The following is a 16,714-nucleotide window of genomic DNA, read 5'->3' on the forward strand; positions in this document are numbered from 1 at the left end:
GCCTCACAATAACACGATTTACACTTTTATGGTACCAAACTGAGCCCAAACAAACAAACCGTAAAAAAGTTGTTTACCATTCAAAAATCAACAACGATACATTGACCCTCTAACTATCTTTGCCTTAAATATATACATTTTATAAATCTTTTAAAATATAATTGGTTTTTTTTTACTTCATTTTTGTTTCTTTTAAAGAGAATTAGGCAACCGTTTCTAAAAAACTATTAAATAGTTAAAAAAATATACACTTTTGAAGATTTCATAATGAATTCGTTTTGGTAAACTGTTTGTTTAGTTACTTTGAGTTCGGTTTCAGGCCAAACTTTCGATAATATTCTATTGTATATGTTATAACTTGTAAGGTAGCTGGGTAAAGGCTGAAAATGGTTTCGATTTTGTTTAGTCTGGTGGGCAGACCCATAAGATTTCCCACAAGCGAACGCGATAACAAAGGCCAATTAGCTGAGGCTGCAGAATGATAATGCTGATGATATCCACACAAGCCACTTTGGTAACACTAGAAGAATATAGCTTAAATTTCGTTTGAATTTTCATCTGATCAGCTGGAAAAGCTGGGAAAAGCATAGCCAGGACGATGGCGCTTTCCAAACGGCCCCTCACCAAGGACACGCCCCTGTCCGAGAGCAATGGCAACCACGCCAATGGCAATGAGCACGAGACCTCCATCAAGCGGCGCAAGCGTTGCAGTCGCGACGAGGACTCCGCAATGGCCATAAATAATAACAACAATAATAATAATAATAATAATAACAATAATAACAACAACTTGCCACAGAAGAAACGCAAACAGGGCTCTGGTCACATTGCCGATAGTCCAGAGACCAGTCCCACCGCCTCCTTGCCCACTCCCTTGGCCAACGGCAACGGCAAGGGCAGCAACACGGACGCCGACCAGGACGACGAGACCCTCATCCGCGAGACTCAGGCCGCCCTGAAGAGCCTCTCCGGCAGTTGGCCCGACGCCCGGGGCAATCTGTATCGGCTGCAGGAGCAGGACGAGAATCCACCGCCCTTCCAGAATCTCTTCGAGGAGAAGCAAAAGTATGAGGCCATCTCAGCCAGCTCAACGAATCCGAATGCGAATCCCATCTCACGTTTCCACAGACAAAAGGAGAACTTGGAGGTGCGCGGCAAGATGGGCGGCAAGGAGGAGGATCGTGATCAGGATCAGGATAACGAACTGGAGGACACTTTGGGCCCGGCGGCCTATGCCCAGGCGGCGTCGGCCTTCAAGCCACCGATAGATATCATCAAACGGAATTATGTGGCCGCCGCTCATGCCCATTATAGTGCCTATAATGCGGCCGCTGCAGCGGAATCAGCAGCGGGATTGGCCTACTATGGTTATGCCGCTGCCGCCGCCGCCAATCAACAGCAGCAGCAGCAGCAGCAACAGCAACTGAGTACCGCCTTCGATATTGCCAGCCAGCTGGGCGAGAAGCCGCGGCCCAAGGAACCGATGGCCGATGGCAAACAGTACACGATCCTCCAGCCGGCGGGCATCGGCAGTCGGGCGGCCTCGGTGATGCAGGACATTGCCTCGCGCGAGGGCGTTGTGGGCGTACCGCTTGTGGCCACGCCCCCATCGTCGGCGCCGGCCGGGAGTCCAGCGGCAGGACCCTCGACTCCTTCGACCCCGGCGCCCAGTTACTCGCCGGGCAGCCAGAATCGCGGTAAGTGGTCAAAAAAAGTAAAAGTAAGCCATACAAAAATAGAGTGATTTCCCCCGGTTGACTGTGAGGATGATGAGTTGGTTGTGCTTCGCTGGAATATCAGAATCCTGTTAAACTGTACCGTGACTTGGCCACACAAGTGAAAAGATAAGATGGCTAAAAACAAGCTTGAACAGAACTGTATTTGGGTGTGATCAGTGCTTAACAGCTAGTGTGAACAAGGTATTAAAGCAGTGCTGTATAAAGCAGAATGATTCAAGTACAAACAGTGTTGTAAATGTTAATACTATTTTGTGAAACAGTGTTATAAACTCTACTGTTATTCACCAGAAGAGAAGATAAACAGTGTTGTAAAAAGCAGTCTCATTCTGCAAGATAACAGACCGTTTTATTAACACTAAAAAGATCTACTTAGAATAATTCTGTAAACACTAAGATAATACTTTATAAACAGTTCTGTAAACAGCTATGTAAACTGGAGGTTCTTAAATCACTTGTGAGCCAACAAATGGTGCAGTGTTGGGCAGTCAATTAAACTGCGATTCGTTGTGGTTCGTTTGGGTTTCCGTTTCCGGTTCTACTGATCGATCGGCTGATGTGCGAGACTTCTTGTTGCATTGAGTTTACCACTTCAATTGGCAAAATCAGAACAAAGTCCCCTGTCCCCACCGCCCCCCCAAAACCAACCACCCCTAAAGAGAGACAGAGACAGAAGGAGAGACAGAGAGAGAGAAAGAGTGTGTATCTTCCGATGTCTGAAATGCGTGTATGATCATTTAATCAAAAAACAAAAGTAAACTTAAAGGAGAGACACTCAATTTGCCTACCTAATAGGCAACATTATGACGATTATTATTATTATTATTATTATTTGCACAGAACAACCCCTGCTCCTTAACCACCCACATATCTAAAAATAAAACCCTTTTTGCAGCTCATTCAGCAGCCAAAAAGACATTAAGCGATTTTGTCGTTATGAAAATGGGATCGCTAAGGATGGGGGTTTGTATTTTGTATTTTTTGGTTGAAGTTTAGAGTCGGGGGCTTCGACTCCGCACAACAACTAATGGCTTGTAAACCCTTTATATGCCACACAACTCAGAAGCACATGGACAGACATCTTTTGGTTGAGTGCCTGAGCCTTGAGCCTTGAGCTTTGCCATCTACTAATTTCGCAGTACAATTTCCACAATTTCCACACAGACGACGACGACGACGATGAAAGGGGGGTGGGCGGGGTAAGTGGGTGGTGGCATGATTAGATATAAAGCATTATGAGCACGTTTTCCTTCAAAAACCACTTTTGCATATTTATTTTGTCATTATGTTTTGGCATTAATATGCTTAGTGTGTGTGTGTGTCCTTGGTATTCGGTATTCATATAATTTGAATGACTTTTTAAATAGTTGGCGGAAGCCTAGAAACTCTAAAACTCGCTGCGTATACGTAATAAGTCATTAGCGTGCGCCCCCCCTCCTTATTGTTATTGTTTTAGCCTCTTTGCTAATGTGGCTTATTAGGCTTAACCCTGTGTGTGTCTGGTTTTCTCCTCTCAATCTTTAGTTTTCCCCTTTATACCATACGTTTTTTTTTTTGTACCACGAACACACGGAAATTTTCTAATGCACAAACACTTTGGAGGCCCCAGCCCCGCTGGCTTTATTTTAATTAAATTCTAATTAGAGACGAGTCTCGGTCCTTTTACCTTTACTTTCCTTTTTTGGCCCGGCTCCACGGCAGCTGCAGTTTGACATTTTGCCCGGCCACGTAATAGACAAAAAGCGGGAGTAAAATATTTCGAAAATATTTCATTAACCAACCCCGCTTTTCACATATCACGCACAACATACATCAGGCATTTTATCTTCGAGGAGTTGCGCTTAGAAAGCAACCAAGTTTTTTGGGTCTGGTTCGGTTCGGTTTGGTTGGGTTTGATTTTTGAAGCTGTCTCGCAAAAACCCCTTTCCCTTCGGCTGACTGTCATGTGTGCGTGAGCTTTTTAAAGTAAATAATGCAAAGCTGTTTTCCATCAAATTTTAATTAATTATTTAGGGTAAAAGAATTCGAGTTGCCTGCTGTTGATGATGATGATGCTGCTGCTGCTGCTTCTTCTTCCATCGCATTGCTGTTTTTTAAGGTTCTTTTTTTCCGGCGGGGGGTTCCACGTCAACTTGTCTCTCGCTGTCGCCTGCCATATAATTAATTAGAAAATATTCACTCACTCCACCCGTCTCATTCTGGCATTTACCCACGCCATATGCCCATCTCGCTCTCGCCCTTGCTCCTCTTCGTTGAATTTAAGTTTTTACTGTTAATTGGTTAATTGTAGATGGCGCCAAATGCCCCACGCCGCATTGTACGGGCCAAGGACATGTGACCGGATTGTATTCGCACCATCGCAGGTACCCATCCATAGAGATCCCTGCCGATTTGTCCTTCTCTCACACGAAAAACAAAAACCTCTGTCTTTCTTTGTTTCCCACATGTCATTTTCGATCGGCCAAATGCTGGCAACTTGACAGTTTGTCGGGTTGTCCGAAGCGCGATAAAGTCACCACAGAATGTAAGTTTGCCCAAGAATACAACAAAAGAAATACTTCCGTTTCGCATGGCCAGTAGTCGCTCTATCTCTGTCTGTCACTCTTTCTTCGACTCTCTCTCTGTCTCTCTAACTGTCAATCTGTCTCCTGTTCCTTTCTCCCTGTCTCTGTCTTTGTATCTCTTAGAGAAGTCTTGAGTGTGAATGTTCGATGTGTCTGTGCGGTCTATCTTTCAGATTCTCTTCAACTTTCCTCTAAAAGCTACTCTTTAAAAATATTTTGTTGAATCTTTTTTAATGTCTTCTCAGGTCTTATGGTTTTTTATTTTTTATAAACATGTAGAACCGTTTTTAATTGAGTTTTTATTTTCTTTTTTATTCTCTTGTAACTTATCCTATATTTTATGTTTAAATATATTTCACATTTTCTTTTTAATTCAAAATGGTGTAGGGTGAAGTAGTATCGGTTGAAACTAACAATAGTCTTTACTTTTATCTCTCGCCTTTCAACTTTGCATGATCTTAGAAGGATCTAGACTTTGACTACAGTGATAGAGAACCGAAATGTGTTGTGAAATTGCATGTAGTTTAGCATTAGCTATGGAAATGGATGGGTTTCACGAGTTTTCTAAGACTTGATCTTAAAGAGGATCTCAGCTCTCTCTGTCTTTCTACCTTTCTCTCTCTCTGTCTCTGTTTCTGTCTCTCTAACTGTCCCTGTCTGTGGAATGCCTTGTTGTCGTAGCCGTGCCATTACCGCTGATCCAGTGACTGAATTGATCCATTCCATTCCATTCCGTTCCGTTCCATTACCAATGCACCTGCAGTGCTGGCTTTGCACGAGCAGATCCTGAAATGCCCCACGCCCGGTTGCAATGGTCGTGGCCACGTGCAGCCGCATCGCAGCGTGCACCGCAGCCTCTCCGGCTGCCCGAGGGCCATAAGGCGCTCCGGCGGATCGAGCCGCCGTCCGGGAGCAGCACCACCACCACCAGCAGCAACAGCAGGTGAACCACTCTAGTCTCTCCAGCTACGCCAGCCACTCCAGCCACTAGAACCGCTGAGTACTAAGCCAGTGGTGGACAGCAGAAGCTTTTCTGCTTTACAGCGTACGTGTGCGCCGAAAACACTGGCAGCGCAGCGGCAGAGATACTGCCTCTGCTGGCCACCACTGTACTGAAACCACCCAACTTAGAACCAGACTGTGTGAAAGAATATAGCCATGCGACCCATCTGAAACTCACTTTCACCCGAAACTTTTTCTGATTCCAACTGATCTCTCTCTGTAACGCCCTTTTCTCTGCTCTATCGCTCCATGTCTCTGCTCTGCTCTCTCTCGCACTTTTAGCCGGAGAACTGGAGAAACAGCACGAGAAGGAGCTGCATCCGCTGGACAAACTGAAGCTGGCCTCCAATCACTATCTCAACAATAACAACAGCAACTGTATCAACAACAACAACACGAAATCTCTAAGTGGCAACAACACAACGATGCCGATTATAAAATCGGAATACAGTCCCGTAGCCAGCATTAAATCGGAATACAATAAGAGCCCCATGCACTCGTATCTCTCGGGGGATGCGGCCACGCCCGCCCCCGCCGCCCCCTCATCGGCGAGTGCCGCCCAAGCGCCGCGTTCCGGATCCGCCAGCGGTGCATCAGCCTCGAATGGAGAGAACAACCTGCATGCACCGCATCTGAGTCGCTTTGTGGGTCTCCAGAGTCCGCCGCATCAGCCGCATCTCAATCCGCATGGCCACCACCAGCAGCAACAGCAACAGCAGCAGCAGCAGCAGCAGCAGCAGCAGCAGCAACAGCAGCAACAGCAACAGCAGCAACACACCTTGCACCAGCAGCGTGGGCCCTTCATAGAGGGCAACGATGTGCCCGATCCTTCCGCCACCTATCACTCGGAACACCAGCAACAGCAACAGCAGCAGCAGCAGCAACAGCAACAGCAGCAGCAGCAGCAACAGGCCGACGAGCGACAGCAGCAATACGAGCAGATGCGCTACGCCCAGAGTCATGTGAGCGTGGGTCCCGGAGGTGAACTAATGGCTCCCAACGGAGGCGAACTGTCGCCGGGAACGGCGAGAAGCGCCTACGAAGCGCATCCCGGCCATCCGCATCCGCATCCACATCCCGGCCATCCCGGACATCCGCATCCACATCCGCCCGTCTCGCTGAGCTCCCTCAGCTCGCCAGCCTTCAGCGTGGATGCCGTGACGGCGGCCAGCGGAGCGGGCTTCGAGCGTTACGATCCCAGCGGCACGATCTGTTGCCCCAGCAACGGCCAAAGGGCCACAGCGGCCACGGCGGCCACCGCGGCGGGCGCTTCAGCGGCAGCGGCTGCCTATCACTATCTGCCACAGACCACCGACGAGATGCAGGCCCAGCAGCAGAAGTACCTGCAGGAGCAGCAGCTGATGCTGGCCAAGGCGGAGCACGAGGAGCTGGCCAACGGCGGACAGCCGCTGTATCCGCGGCCCATGTATCACTACGATCCCACGATGGGTCCCCTGCCGCCGGGCTTCTCGGCCATCAATCTGTCGGTTAAGATGGCCGCCGCCCAGGCAGCAGCTGCAGCGGCCGCATACCAAAATCAACAGCAGCAACAGCAACAGCAGCAGCAGCAACAACAGCAGCAGCAACACCACCAGCAACAACAACAGCAACAGCAGCAGCAGCACGGCAAGCAGAGCAGCTCGCCCGCCCCCAATGTGGGCGGTGTGCCGGCGGTGGACCTGAGTGGTTCCACCTCGGTGACGAGCAGCAGTCCGCACGGTTTCAATTCGCCAGCCTCGCACAACCAGTACACCGCCCAGCGGATGGGCAACGGCAGTCCGCAGCCAGGAGCCAGTCCGAACATAGCCAGTCCCCAGGTGCCCAGTCCCCAGGGTCAGACGTTGGACCTGAGCGTCACCCGTTTGCCTCACAGGTGAGTTGATAGACGCGTCTGAAGAATTCGCGTTATTTGTATATAACAGAAAAAGAAGATCTTTTATCAATTTGTCCAAGTTAAAGAATTCGCGTCTAAAGAACTCGCGTCTAAAGAATTCGCGTTATTTTTTTAAAGATAATCACTATAGAACGCGACTTCAGAAAAAGGTTGTCCGAAAATCCTTTAACATTTTATCCAGGTTAAAGAATTCGCGTCTAAAGAATTCGCCTTATTTTTTAAAAATAAGAACTATAGACCGCGACTTCTTCAGAAAAATATTGTCCAAAGATCCTTTAATTTTTTATCTAAGTTAAAAAACTCCTGTCTAAAGAATTCGCGTTTTTTTTTGTGATTTTTGTTAATTCTTACATATTTTAAACTTTTTCAGAAGAATTTATCATTTATAATTTTGTACAAATTGTACTGTGATTGTGTTTCATATACTATATTTTGAAGTACCTACAACTAGTTACCCCTGTAATAAAGAATTCTCTTTTTTTTTTGTGCTTTTTATTAATTCGTACATATTTCTAATACCTGTGACAACCCAACCCCCTGCCTTCTCAATTCGCAGCATTATTACGAGTCCGCAGTACGGAGCCGATGGCCTGGTAGTGGGTCATGCCCAGGGTTTCGTGAGTGGAGCGACGGGACCTCTGGGTCCGGGCAATGGTGGACCACCGCGATCGCCGCAAATGGAACCGGTGGACTTTAGCGGACCTCCGAGACCGCTGGGCTTCGGCCTGGTGGGCCACATCAGCGGTCCGCGTCCCTATAGCCGCGAATCCACGCCGGACAGCGGCGGCTCTCACTATATCGAAACGTATCGGGATCCCAGTGGTAAGTAAAGAAAGCGATATTATATCTTTACTTTAGTGAACCTCTTGAAATCCCTCGACATTTCTAGGGATTAGCTAATGCTTCGAATGAATATCACCACAGAATAACCTCAAATTGGAACCTCTTATCATTGCAGGCTACTCACCGCACCCTGGCTACGGGATGGTGGTCCAATCGGACTATCCGCCCGCTGGATATCACGGCTACGGCCCAGCTGCCTACCAGTGCAGCAATCCGTACGCCACGGCCGTCGGTCCCGGTGGCTATCCCACGCCCGTTTCCGGCGGCTACTCGCCCAGTCCGGCCACCTGCTACTCGATGCCACCGCCACAGCACATCCCGCAGCACGACAAGTCCAAGGACGGGTGAGTTCTCATTCCCTTTCCCTTAGTCGATTACTATATACTCGAGGACGGACCTTTTCCCAGTGTGGTTAATGATTCATATAATAATTTGATGGCCATCCATCTCTGTCACAAGATGAGTGTCTCAGCGACACCTGGAGCTAATATTGATGTAAAACCAAGGAATGAACATCTGAATAAAAAAACATCCTTAGTTATTTACAAACTATGATTTAAATTCCTTAATAATCTCAACTTTAAAGTTCAAAAGCAAAGCACAGAGTTATTCTTTCAACTATCCACTACTTTAAATCCCCTCGTCTTTATGAGCTGCCTGCGATAGATTACTCGAGCTTTGAGTCCTTCGTGGCGACTCCTTGGTGGACACTAAAGCCCAGGGTCGAGAGACTTTAATATTTACGATTACGACTGAAAGTGGCCGCAGAGCGGTCGTAAAACCAGCCCCTTAGCCATCCCATGATTAAATGAAACTTTAAAACCGAAAGTTTCAAGTGCAAAGTCTTAGAGCAGACAGACATATGGAGGTTTCCTTATCTGGGCATCCCACATTGGGTCACTCACTAATCCGACGACCCCCGTCCCCTATTCGATTCTCCTTCCCCAGATTGACGGGCTGCTCGCGCTCGGACCGCAATCATCTGCAATCGCACTCGCAGGAGCTCAAGTGCCCCACGCCCGGATGCGATGGCTCCGGTCATGTGACCGGGAACTACTCCTCGCACCGCAGCCTCTCCGGCTGTCCCAGGGCCAACAAGCCGAAGAGCAAGCCCCGCGATGGCCAGGACTCGGAGCCCCTGCGCTGTCCCATTCCGGGATGCGATGGCTCCGGCCATTCCACCGGCAAGTTCCTCTCCCACAGAAGGTAAGCAAGCCCCTTTGGAATCCAGTTTGGATTTTAGTTAATCCTTTCCTCCTTCAGTGCTTCGGGCTGTCCGATTGCCAATCGCAACAAGATGCGTGTCCTGGAAGCCGGCGGCACTGTGGAGCAGCACAAGGCCGCTGTGGCAGCTGCCACGGCCATGAAGTTCGATGGTAGGTATTTCATACAATATTTGATCTATTAACCGAAGAAAGTCTAATTTTGAACCTTTATGCCTTTCTTTTTCTGACTTTCCCATAGCCTGCACCACGGTGGGCAGCCAGGGCATCAAGAAGCCCAAGTTCGATGAGGTCACCATGGTCTATCCCAAGGGCTATACAGGTGAGTGCCCCCCGATCTACGAACGCTTCATCTCGCTCTCCTTTTCTCTCGCTGTCTCTCTCTTGCGTGTACTTTTCTGTTATGAACTGGGCCCAAGGCTAGTATACCATATCCCTGCTAGATCGAAACGGGGGATTGGGTTATAATGGCCTTGTCACAAAGTTAGCAACACACAAAGAAGAAAAATAGTAATCAAACCCCTTTTTCCCACAAAAAAAAAAACAAATTTTAACCTACAAAATCTTTTAAATACCGAATTCTTCTTCTCTGTTGTTGCTCGCTTTTTTGTCTTGAACATTTTCGGTTGGAATTTTGTGTGCGTGTGCTAAAGTCAAACGAAAAAAGAAAAGAAAGCATCAAAAGAAATGAAAAACAAAAAACAAATATTCAACAAGAAGTAACTTTATTTTTGGTTTTGGTTTCGGAAAATGCAACACAAAAAGAATTTCAAAAGCAAATCTAGCAAATCTTTTCGTTAAGTTTCGAGATCCTTCGAAATCCCCCGACCGCCGACAACACCAACTCCCCCGAAAAAACCAACCACTCACTCGAAATATCCTCTGAAAATCCTCCCGATAAACCCGGTACATAACAAGAACCCGATAATATCCAAAATCACATACACACACACCCACAAATGCACCCTAGTATGTGTGTGTGTGTGTCTGTGATACGAACAAGAGAAACAAAGCAAAAGCAAAAGCAACAAAGAAGCTGATCTAAAGAGAAAGAAACAATTAAATTCCTAGTTTTAATTCTAATTTAATTCTGTGTTTCTTCTTTTCGTTTCGTTTCATGTCGTTTTTGTTGACGTTTTCTTTTAGATTACGCAACGTTTTGTATCGGTGCCGAGTATCTACTGTAAATAAAATGAAACCACTGAATCGCAGTCAAAACAGTCCGAATCGAAACTGAAAACTGAAACCACAACCAGCAACCAAAAATAAATGCAATGCAAAAATCCAAATGCTGCAGAATAAAAAAAAAAAATAAAAAAAAAACCAATCAATTCTATGTGTCTGTATATAAAACCGAAAGACAGCAATGCGAACAGATCATACCTACAACTTACACAAATCAGAGAATCCAAAAATACAAAAAAAATGTACATACAAAAATTGCCAGGGAGTCAGTCAATCAAGGTAAGCCCGAAGATAAGATGATTAAAGCCACCAACTAACACCCACTCATCCACAAACACAGCGAAACCATGACACTCATGCACAAACACATACTCAATTGATTCCAACCCATGAACAGATCCCAAAAACTGTGATTCAACTAACTACTGTGATCAATTGCACCATAGCTTGCTGTAAACGGTGCACCGGTATTACCACAATGCCGCACCGTTTACAACTAGCTTTAAGGATTTATCACTCGTGTATGTATGTCCTCCACTCACACTATACACACACAACTACACCAACTCACACTAGTGCCAATTGAGTTGCTAGCACACGCGCACATTGACGAACCGTGGAATGCCAGACGATCCCACAGATCAAAAAAAAAAAAAAAAAAAAAAAAAAAGAGTAAAGACATAACAGCATAATGACCATACATAGATCGTAGGACCGTACAGTCCGTACCACTAACGAGCCTCTGCATTGCCCTTCTCTTCACTTGGAACAGGCGGCAGCGGTTTGGACATTGTCATGGGCGGCGTAGGAAGCAGTGTCGGCGTGGGACTCGGTCTAACGGGGTCACTCGGCATCGGGGTCACCAGTAGCAGCAGCGGCAGCAGTAGCGGCGGCAATAACAACACGAATAACAGCGGAAGCGGCAGCAGCAACGCCAGCGGAACCGAAAAGAATCCATCCGTAGGCGGTGGTCCCACTTCGGGCGCCACTGGTAGCGATGACCTAAACACCCTGGAGGCCGAGATATCCGAGCTGCAGCGGGAGAATGCACGCGTGGAATCGCAAATGATGAGGCTCAAGTCCGATATCAATGCCATGGAGTCGCAGCTGAGCACCAGCGATCGGGTATGTAGGCTCAGGTTCGTTGAATGCAACAAATTATGAGACCAAGTCCATTTCCCACTAGCCTAAGCGCACGAACTTTGCAGACGATGGTCACACTGAAAGTTTTGCACCTACCCCCCGAAAAACCCCCAACCCTGCAGCCGCCCGCCCTTAAAACTTTCGACTCAAACGAGACTTTGAGTGGAGTTCTTTTCTACCCATAGTATCGCTTTTGTTGTTTTTGAGTTCAGTCTGTCGTCACCTGAGCGAGTTTTGTCTTGGCACTTTTCAAGGACGTCTCTAAAACTCGGCGAAAAAACAATGAACAACAAGTGAAACAAAGTGAAGCAAAGTAAAGTTAAGTAAAGTGAAATAAACTTAGGCTAAAGTTGAATCGAAAACGAGGGCGCGAGCGAAAAGTTTTATCAGCCGCCGACGCAGACGTTAAATTGCCAGGGATCCTTTGGTCTTTCAGGCCTAACAACTCATATTTGCATGCAGAGAAGAAAATTAGTTGCTTCTTTAAGGATTTGATATAATTCGTTGTATCCAATCAGTATACTTTTTTTTTGTAGTGTAATGAATCCACACGAAATGCAGTGCACTTCTCCACTCCACCCCCCGTTTTGACGTCAGCCAATCGGTGACGTTGCATCTTCACTGCATCGGGCGGCGAATCAGAATCGGCGGCGTCAGGGGCAGGAGGCACACACCCCTAAGCCATCCGTACACCCATGCCTCCCTAAAGCGCTGACGAGTGAGTGTGCCGGCGTGTGTGCGATGGTCATGCGCAGGCCATGTTGCACAGCCCAACAACGAGGCGCCAACAAATCGCAGGACGCCATTCGATTTGCTCCTAAAAGCTGGGGGAAATGGGGCGAAAAAAAATACGTAGAAATAACTGTGCTACAAAGGCGACGGCAGCGACGGCAGCGACGTCGACGCAGCATTAACCTTTGTGTTTTTGGGGCGCCCCATGCCTTCAGGCCCCCAAAAACTCCGAAAAATCCCATTCCCCCTCGCTCTCTCACTCTCTCACTCTCAGTGCGTCTCTTTCTGCCCCCGGTGTTCGTGCTGACTTCGTTCAGGATTCGTCTCTTTTTTCTTTCTTTTTTTTCGCCTTACTTTCACCCAACCCCCTTTCTTTTTTGTGTGTGATGGCGCGCTCTTATTGGAATTCCCATACACATATGTGGCACATGAGCAGGGGTTTATGTACCCGGGGAAACCCCACCCAATCGAGTAAATTGAATACCGATTCGTGACCATCGTCTGGATTTCCACACACTAACCATCTCTCTAACATGTGTGTGTGCGTCTATATTGTCGTTTCAGGAGGCTTCTCCATTGAGCGGTCATCAGCAGCAGCAACAGCAGCGCTCCTCGGCGGCTTTGGCCTCGCCCAGCGGTCAATCGCCATTCGCCAGTGTCAGCTCCACCAGTGGCACGTCCACCGTGTCCAATGGAGCCACCACCAACGGCCAGGGGAGCAGCAGCACCGCCAATGCCAACGATCTGAACCACTCGATCAGCAATCTGGCGCCCAGTTCGGGCAGCAATCCCAACCAGACCATCGATGGACTGGGAGCACCGCCCAATGCCAATCTGAACAACTACTACGAGAGCCTGAGGAACAATGTGATCACGCTGCTGGAGCATGTGCGTCTGCCCCCACCGCCGCCGCCGCCGCCTGGCACGGCCACGCCCAGTTCCTCGGCGGTCCATGGGCTGGATAATGTGTGCGGCGGTGGTGCCGCTGGAGGAGAGCATGCGACGGCCTACTCCACGCTCCTGCCGCCGCCACCGCTACCTTCCTCGGGTGGCGGAGGTCCCTCCTCCTCCGGCGGCGGTATGTACGGCGGAGGTGGTAATGCCGGTCTGCATCAGGGAACTGGTTCAAGTGGCGGCCTGGGATCTGTGGGACCGCCACCCGTGCCGCCACATCATCATCCCTACACGGTGCATCATCCCGTCAGCTATGCCCATCCGCATGCCCATCCGCACGCACATCCGCATCCCCACGAGCACTTCGACTCGTACATCTCGAAGCTCCAGTCGCTGTGCGTGCCCCCCGATGTTTATGCCCTGCCCGAGGATGCGGAACGGCCCGTCTACAACTCGGTGAAGCCCACCATGCACCAGGACTACGGTAAACTGATGCCGACACCCATCTAAGAACGCTGAGAATCAAAAGAAGAGCCCAAGCAACTGGTGACCCCAAACTAGAGCCACATCCCGTCCAGGGCTCAAAGGAGAACAAGTGTAAATAAATACGAGACGTAGGATCTAAGAGGTTAAACTGGCGTTATTCATAGGCCTGACTTCAAGGCAGACTATACAAAAATTACAGGAGGGACAGGAGCCAGAGTGTCGGGGTCACCCCACCCGAGCATCCTCGATGTAGAGATAAAACTAGTTATTAGGCATGGGAACCCAGCCACTTTGTTGGTCGGGACAATGCTAGTCCTTAGTACTTAGAAACGTTCCACATCCTAGATCGTCGTGTGTTGATAGCAACTCTGTAAAAAAAAAAGCAAGAAGGGAAAACCAAACATAAGTGTGTAATTGGATTATGAATTTCAATTTTTTTTTGTCTGTATCAAATACTAAAACTAGAAGTTATTGAAATCGATATATATATATATATAGAAAACCCAAGTATATGTTTATATGTAGGGCATTTGTTTGGTGTTAATGTCTGGTCAATTTTTTGCATACGGAACGCAAGATGTTCGCAACTACTTAATAGACCCTCCCCAGTTCCACGTAGAACCCCCCCCCCCCCCGCTGCCTCATATCCCCCGCAGGCTAAGTTTAGTTTAGTGGCAAAGTCGAAAACACCAAAAGTGGAAAAACGAAGTAAAATACAACTTATAAACATGAAAATATAATCAATACTAAACTTAGTGGATGTAATCGTACGATTTTTTTTGTTTTTTTTTTGTGTAACTGTAATATTAAAATGTATTAGGCATAGTAATATCAAGCGAATATCTAAAACTATAATGGATAAGAGTGTGTGAAAGAGAAGTGAGAACGAGAACGGGGCGGCAATACATACATATAGTCGGGAAATCGGATCACGCGTACATACGCAGATTATATCAGTATGTGTGTATATGTGTGCCTGCTTTTCTGTAGGATCGTAAGTTTTAATGTTACCCCTTACGAAATACGAAATCGGGCAAGAGGCATTAACCAAGACCCCAAAAAGAAAAAAGGAGATCTAAAAAATAGATTAAAATTCAGTGCAATACATTCAACCAAACGAGGGCAAAGCGAAAAACCAAAATCGTAATAAACTAATTGTGTAAGCTTAAGTAAACAAAGTAGTTGAACAAAAAGTCACGTTTTTTTTTTGTATCGTCATACGTCTAATCTTAAACCTAACTATAACTAATAAAACGAAGGAAATAAATCGTAGAACGGAGAAGGGAGGAGGCAACCCCAAAACCGCAAGGTAATTTAGACGAATTTTAAAAAACCAAAAAACCAAATCGAAAAAGTTTAAAACAAAAGAAAACGAAGGGCAAGGAGCGAAGCAGTATGAAAATAAATAGCAGGCTTAACGAAAATCATCGTACTAAATGAAGTAATACATTACGATGATTAAAATAATTACACTAAACTAAATATAAATCTAAACTATATATATATAATATGATATTGTATTGTATGACAAGAAAAAATTCTGTAATTTACAAGCGAAAAATATTTTATGTGATCATTGTCTTTTTTCTTAATATTACAAGAAATAAATAATTCAAATACCAAATAAAGGATATACACAATAATATGGAATGGTTGTTTTGGTTTAATATTTGAAGGGTTTTTTGAGTTTTCAATGGTCAGATTATCTCTGTTAAAACCAAATGAGTAATTTTCAAATCTTTACATGATAATGATATATTCCGATAATTATTCTTAATTGCCTTGCCTACACTTGGTTACCAGAATACTCATTTTCTGGCCTTTGCATTAGCATAAATCAGTGCTGAATTGTTTCTCTTTTTTTTTGGGTATTTGCGAACAGTGGTAATCGAATGAAAAATGCGCAGCAATTTCTTGGCAACGTTTTTAATTTCAATTAGCCACTGCCACTGACCAAAAGGACCTCCAACCGAAGGACCGCTAAGCGATGAAGGATGCTGGTCAAGGAGGATGGGCTGGCCATGTTCTCCGGTTAGCTGCCACTTGATTTATGTGGCTTCATTAGACATTCCGCACATTCGGCTGGTGGGCCGAGGGGCTAAGTGATTGCCAAAAACACAATTAGAAGCAAACCGAAACCGAAAACGAAAAGCGTTACTTCAATGAGCGATAAATGGAGGGGATGTGGAATGTGGATCTCCCCCTTTCCCCTTCCTTTTCCCAAAGAATTTTGGTAGTTTTCCGATTGACCAGCATGGAATATTTTTGGTTGTTCCCACCTCAAGCACTCAAAGTAAAAAAAAAAAAGGAATCAAAAAAGGGTTCCCGGGTCCGGTTTTTGGTTTTTGGTGTTTTGTGTTTGCTCTCGTGTGAGCCGCAAAAATATTTGCATAGTTACCTTTAATGTGGTTCGGTTCAGGTCGGTTCAGAGTTCACAGTTCACAGTTCACAGTTTGCAGTTCACAGTCTCGATGCAAAGTTCTTCAAAAACAAACGAACAAAAGTTTTCTTTGCACAAACACACACACATATATGCTGGCATGTAATTTAAAATGAAAAATTCTATTCTTTTGACGCAATCACAAACACAGACACAGCAACACACACACATACGTCAGCGAGCATTGATTTCATTTGCATAAATAAGGAAAAACTCCGATGGCCGGGGGAAAGTCTGGCCCCCGAAAGGGGATGGGGCTGAGGGCGGGATATGTGGGCGGATTGGGGTTCACAAAAAGGAGTTGGGGGCTCGAAGGACCTCTCTGTGCCACTGATAACGTGCGCCGAATGAAACTATTGCCTACTTTCGGGCGCCAAGCAAAAGTACTTGTATACTTGCACAGTGGGACAAAGTGCCTGGAAAAGGTGATGGAAAAAGTTTTAAATATTTACAATTTTTTATAAAATATGTGCAATAAAATTTTCTAAAATATGTTTATTTTTTTAAATTGCTTATTTTTTTCTATAAAATAATTTGTATACGTGGATCGTACCAAGTTCGCTCCACCACTC

General features: G+C 46.3%; 1 protein-coding gene across 8 annotated transcripts in view; it reads left to right on the top strand.

Moving 5' to 3' along the window:
* Positions 1–15,335, top strand: part of LOC108067519 (myelin transcription factor 1) — a 132,786-nt gene extending 117,451 nt beyond the window's left edge. For 4 of the 8 annotated variants that reach the window (XM_070218471.1, XM_070218470.1, XM_070218472.1 and 1 more), the window contains 9 exons: positions 567–1,697; positions 5,585–7,175; positions 7,753–8,018; positions 8,155–8,383; positions 8,988–9,245; positions 9,303–9,415; positions 9,504–9,584; positions 11,220–11,572; positions 12,887–15,335. In XM_070218471.1, the coding sequence (XP_070074572.1) occupies positions 599–1,697; positions 5,585–7,175; positions 7,753–8,018; positions 8,155–8,383; positions 8,988–9,245; positions 9,303–9,415; positions 9,504–9,584; positions 11,220–11,572; positions 12,887–13,726 (4,830 nt within the window). In that variant the 5' untranslated portion in view covers positions 567–598 and the 3' untranslated portion in view covers positions 13,727–15,335. Of the gene's footprint in view, positions 1–566; positions 1,698–5,063; positions 5,244–5,584; positions 7,176–7,752; positions 8,019–8,154; positions 8,384–8,987; positions 9,246–9,302; positions 9,416–9,503; positions 9,585–10,408; positions 11,091–11,219; positions 11,573–12,886 lie in introns of those variants that run through there. The other 4 variants (XM_070218474.1, XR_011419625.1, XR_011419626.1 and 1 more) reach the window with 4 other exon arrangements.
* The last annotated feature ends 1,379 nt before the right edge of the window (positions 15,336–16,714 follow it).

This window comes from Drosophila takahashii, chromosome X (genome assembly GCF_030179915.1).
Source record: "Drosophila takahashii strain IR98-3 E-12201 chromosome X, DtakHiC1v2, whole genome shotgun sequence".
Taxonomy (NCBI): domain Eukaryota; kingdom Metazoa; phylum Arthropoda; class Insecta; order Diptera; family Drosophilidae; genus Drosophila; species Drosophila takahashii.